The 5,656-nt window shown below is 54.1% G+C and overlaps 1 protein-coding gene across 1 annotated transcript in view; it reads right to left on the bottom strand.

The window, feature by feature from the left end:
• PODN (podocan) overlaps nucleotides 1-5,656 on the bottom strand; it is a 14,257-nt gene that overhangs the window by 828 nt on the left and 7,773 nt on the right. Inside the window, exons 7-8 of the mRNA XM_006879808.1 lie at nucleotides 4,549-5,206; nucleotides 957-1,105 (exon numbers count right to left, since the gene is read on the bottom strand). Coding sequence (XP_006879870.1) covers nucleotides 957-1,105; nucleotides 4,549-5,206 — 807 coding nt within the window. The remainder of the gene's footprint in view (nucleotides 1-956; nucleotides 1,106-4,548; nucleotides 5,207-5,656) is intronic.

The raw sequence follows: 5,656 nt of genomic DNA, 5'->3' as shown, positions 1-5,656 counted from the left end.
ACAGGCCACAGTCCACTCCAGTGTTACCAATCCCAAGGCTCTGTCGGAGCCTGAGGCAATAGTCCAGAGGCCACAGTCCACTCCAGTGTTACCAATCCCAAGGCCTTAGTTGGAGCCTGAGGCACAGGCCACAGTCCACTCCAGTGTTACCAATCCCAAGGCCTCCTGAGGACACACACTTCTTTCTGTTCCCTCCACTCTCCCTTCTAGCCCGGCTCCCAGCCTCTCAAAGCATAAGAGGATGAAAGAGTATTATAGAGGAATGAAAAGGTATTTTAGAGGAACTCGCCCTTATCTTTCTGTGTAGAAGTCGTTTGAGGAGGCTGGGACCCCTGAATCATTCTAAACCCTCATCCCTAAAGCCCAGGGTGGGGCTTGCATCTGCCATCCTGGGCCTGAGCCCTAAGCCCATTCTGGCTGGTTGTGAATGCTAGCAGTTGTTCACTGAGAAATGCCCTCGGGAGCCCCTTCTTGCCATAGTATCATCACTTTTTAAGGTTTACAAAGCCCCTTTACACATCTGTGAACCTCATCAGACCTGGCTAGGACTGTCCCCACCCTTGAGTAGTTGGTGGGTGCCACTGAGTCGATTCTGACTCGTGACAGCCCCAGCTGTGCGAAGCAGAACTGCTCCACAGGTTTTTCAAGGCTGTGACCACCAGGCCTGTCTTCCAAGGCATCCCTGGGTGGGTATGAACTGCCAGTCTCTTGGGCTGCAGCCAAATCTTAACCATACACCACCAAGGCTCCTTCTACTCTTGTGAGCAGAGGAAATGCAACCTCAGCAGGGTCTGTGCCTTACCTAGGGTGACAGAGCCAGCCACGGTGAAGCTGGGCTTTAAACATGAGCCCCTGCATTTACACTAGGTCTTTCTTGGACCTCGATGATGTCACTGGAGTAATGGAGCTCCCCGAGGAGGTATGCACACAGCCACTGGAGAGGGAGAAACTCCTACCTGAGAAAGATCCCCTTGAGGTTGGGTGTGGAGTCAAAGGCATTGGCGGGCACCGTGGTAATCTTGTTGTTCTGCAGGTACAAGTACTCCAGTGACTCGGGGAGCCCCTCCGGGATGTCTGTGAGCTGATTCCCAGCGATGTCCAGCAGCTGTGGGGTTGACCAGGGAGTGTAGGGGTCAGGGATTCCCACTTGTGCAAAACACTTAACAGCTTGCAAAGCTCCCAACAACCCTTATCTTAGAAGAGGAGTTGATGTTGTTTGTTGTTGTTGTTGTTATGTGCTGTCAAGTCACTTGCAACTCATAGCAACCCTATGTAGCAAAACAGCCCTGAAACCTGCTCTATCCTGTACCAACTTTACTGTCTCTGACACATCATTACCCCAGTCACTGAATCAATCCATCTCCTCGAGGGTCTTCCTTTCTCTGTCCCTCCACCCTTTCAAGCATGAGGGCCCTCTCCAAGGATAGGTCCCTCTTGCAACATGTCCAAAGTATGTCAGACAAAGCCTCAGAATCCTTGCCTCCAAGGAGCAGCCTGCTTTCACCCTCTCTAGGCTGAACCTGTTTGTTCTCCTGGCAGTCTATGGTGTATATTCAACACTCTTCTGCAGCACCACAGCTCAAAGGCATCAATTCTCTTTCTATCGTCCCTAGTATAATTACCCCATTTTCCAGACATGGAAACAGTCTCAGAGATGTCAAGTGATTTGTCCAAAGCCACACAGCATGTAAGACGCTAGATACCAGTGTATCTGACCTTTGTTCCTAACTGATGTGTTTCTACCCAGATTCTCATGTTTGCAGACACAAATTCACAGCCAGCCAGAATGACCCCAGATGGGGTGGAGGGTCCCCCAGTCTCTGAATCTCATGCCCACTGGCTCTGGATGTGGGGACCACATGAGTGGGATTGTTCACTTGAGTAGTCCTGTGGGCTCATGGGCGGCAAAGTAAGGGTGTGAGGCTCGCAATAACCCTAGTGTCACAGCCAGGACAGAGGTTCAGTCCCAGAGTCACCTCACCCCCACAGTCCAGGAGCCAGGTGGAGAGCAGGACAGCCCAGTAGCAGGCAGAACACCTGATTGTGCTGCGACCTCGTAACTCCCTGGCAGTCGGCACTGCCCCACAGCCACACGCACAGTGTGGCCGAGGACAGGCTCTGTGCTCTCTAACTCCCCTTCCTCATCCTGACCCGCTGTGCTCAGCCAGAAAACTGTCAGTGTCAGGCCGTTGACATTGGGACCCCAGGGTTCCCTTGCCCAGGAGTGGCCCTATCACCTCACCTTCCTACCAGCGTTCTGGCTTCCTGAACTCTGGGTTTCTGGGTTCCATGGCACTTGGGGGTCCCCACACTTCTACGTCAGCACCTCTACATTCCATTCAGAACATCCTAGTGCTCAGGGTGGGTGCAGGAGCCATGGACTCACTGAGGCTCCCCTCCACCTTGGTTGGTGGGAGAGACTGATACAAAATTCAACCCTGCCAGCCCAGTGGGATGTGTTTACAATGAGGGTGCCGTGGGAAAGTGGGAGGAGACTAGGCTGGAGGAGTAGGGAATGCTTAGCAGTTGAGGTGACCCTTGAGCAGGTGAGGGGCTATAGGTAGGGACTCTGAAGCAGAGGGAAGAATTTCTGTAGAAAGATCCATCAGTGTTAGGAAGTACTCATTTTCCCACTAGACCCCACTTCCCTGACCCAGGGCATCCAGGCCCAGGGAGCAGTTACCCTTCACCACTGTTTTAAGGAAGAGGTCTCTGATAGGAGACAGCATTGAGCTGAGTTTAAAATATAAGCCCCACGTGGGTGTATGACCTTCTATTCTGTTTACTACCTTCACCTATTCTGTTCCTACTGCGTCCTTTGTCTGGAGCCATGTCCGGCACAAAGTAGGGGCTCCATACAGGTACCTAGAACGAACAGATGAGGAGGCATCACCAGTGAAGGAGGGGGAAGGCGTTTCTAGCAAAGAGGCCAGTGTGAGCAAAACCCAGTGCATCTGGGAAGCTGTGAGAGGCTCGGCTGGTGGAAGCAGGGACAGAACTGATGGTGTTCTAACGACGGTGAGGAGTCGTGAAGGGTGCTGTGCAGCAGTGTAAGATGGGCAAGTGCTTTTCAAAGTAGCTCGGATTACATACAGTGTGCTGAAGCAGAGAGGTCCTAGGAGGGGAGAGTTAGCAAGAAACAGGGTGGCTAAGCCTTGGGGTGAGGGGGCTGGATAAACAGCCTAATGGAGACGTGATGGCAAATTTGACAAAGTTTGGTGATGACGGTCCACTGGGGGCAGGTGACAGTGTGACAGAGTGGAGACTTTAAGAGCAGCTCCCAGGTTTCCTGCGGGCACCTGAACAGATGGTATAATGGATGGGATCTTCAGTGAGTTAGAAAACACAGCAGGAGGTGCAGATATAAAGCAGAAGACAAGAGTGTTTGGGGGCCTTTGAGAGTCAGCTGGGGGTGCACAAAGTTTGGAGGATGGAAGACCCTGAGAGTTGCTTCCAAAGACAGGGGAGGAAATGAACTTTCCAAAAACCAGCCACTGAAAACCCTACAGAGCACACAGTCCTACGCTGACCCACATGAGCTTGTGTGTGTTGGAGTTGACACAACTGCAACTGATTCCCTGGAGAACAGGCATTGGTGGCTAGAAACTGGTGTGCATTCAGTAGGGAGGTTTGAGTGAGAGCAGGAAGCTAAGCCAGGTGCTTCTGCAGGGTCGCTCCCAGGGAGACCGACGCCACCCTCAAAGCTCTGACCTGCCTCCCTGCTCCTCTGCACCTCCACCATCCCAGTCATGACCCTGATCCTGACAGCTCCCAGGTTCAAAGCACTCATTCAGCCAGCCCGTCACATGGAGCCCACCACATGCAGGATGGTGGGTCCAACGAAGGTGAAGGACCTGGCAAGTGAAGGCTATTAGCTGAGTACAGCCAGCATGATGAGGCCCAGCTCATGCTTACAGGCTTGAGGCATACTCCAGGGTGAGGGTGGAGTTGGTGGGCCATGGTTTATGAGGACAAGGGGCAGTTCAGATGTCACAGGAACATCGAGCTCACCCACTTGCTGATGTAGGGATGGGTCCCTGGAGAAGGCTTGGAAGGAGCAGGGCCCATGCTCACCGGTTTGGAAAGTGCCAGACTGAGGTTTGAGGTTCTATTCAGGGCTTCTACGCTGATGTCGTTAGAGGCCATGGTTGCTGTGACCATGCTCAGAGGCAGGTGGGGATGTCTGAGTATGTGAACTGAGAGCCTCTTTAAGATGAAACCACCCAACTCAAAAAGTGTAGACTCCTACACACTACAAACCTGGGGGGTGGGGGGAACGACTGGAATGTCTTCCCAGTAGAGCCCTGTCTTGCCTGGTCCTTCACCTTTGTACATGAGGGTGGTCTGGACTGGTCTAGAAAATGCTGTGAGTGGTCCAGCATCCCCCTACCAGGAGTTAGCAACCAGCACTTGCAAGTGAACCAGCTCAGCTTGACCCTATCAGCTGAACTCCCCTCATGGCTCAGTCCTCTGCCTCACCCCTCTCCCAACAGGTGGCTGCCATGGTCCCTGAACCCACGGGGGCCCACTTCCTGCCCCTTTCCCTACCTGCAGTTTGTCAAGGTCCACCCAGGCTCGTGGGCCCAGCGCCCGACTGCGCAGCCGGTTGCCCGTGAGGTAGAGCTCACGGAGCTGGGCCATGCCGGCCAGCGCCCCTCGCGCCAGCGCCACCAGCTCATTGCGCTTGACCTTCAGCACGTGCACGTTGCGCGGCAGGCCAGGAGGCAGTGTGTGCAGCCGGTTCCCGGACAGGTCCAAGGAGCGCAGCAGGCGCAGCTTGCGGAAGGCGTCGCGGTGCACCTGCGGGCTGGTGATGCGATTGTAGCTGAGGTTGAGCTCCTCCAGGAAGTAAGTGGTGGCGAAGTCGTCGCGGCCGATGCCCGTGATCTGGTTGTGCAGGATCATGAGCGTGCGCACGCGGCGCGGCAGGCTGCTGGGCACGCGCTCCAGCGCGTTGTTGTACAGATGCACCGTGTGCAGCTTCTTGAGGCCCTGGAAGGCCTGCGGGTGGATGCCGTGAGCCCGCAGCTGGTTACTGTGCAGCAGCAGGTACTCGAGGCTGCGGATGGGGGTCAGCACGTCCGCGTCCACGCTCTGGATGGCGTTCTTTTCCAGGTGCAGCAGCACCAGGCTGCGGGGCAGCCCCGCAGGGACGCGGGACAGGTTGTTGCTGGACAGATCCAGGTACTCCAGGCTGGAAAGCTTCCTGGGGGAGGGAGGGCATTAGGCTGGTCGATAGGGGCCCACACTGCACTTGATTCCACAGTTTCCCCACAGGGAACTGGTACAGGAACCACCTAAATTCATCCCAGCTCATCTGATAGTCACGGATTGGGGTTGGGATGGGGGTCCTCGCCAGCCTGTTTTCACACTGGGTTGATTCAATATACTGGTTTAGAAAGATTCTAGAAGCTTAGGCAAATAAGAGTTTGTTTGAAGTGTTGTTTGACTAACACGTTCCCTGAGTCCTACAAAATTAAGATATATTTGCTTTCAATAAGAAAGCTCATGTTTTCCTTTCATACTATGAGGCCAGTCTCGCCTCCTTGCTTTGGTGGCCTCACCTATGCCCATTACAGAGCCTCTGGCAGCATCATCAGTAGACTTGTGCTTCTAATTCAAATGCTGGGCCCCTGTGGTGGTTCAAATACACCAG

This window comes from Elephantulus edwardii, unplaced genomic scaffold (assembly GCF_000299155.1).
Source record: "Elephantulus edwardii isolate Elephantulus edwardi_28Jun2011 unplaced genomic scaffold, EleEdw1.0 scaffold00005, whole genome shotgun sequence".
NCBI classification, from domain to species: Eukaryota; Metazoa; Chordata; class Mammalia; order Macroscelidea; family Macroscelididae; genus Elephantulus; species Elephantulus edwardii.
This window is presented reverse-complemented; position numbering and strand designations above follow the sequence as displayed.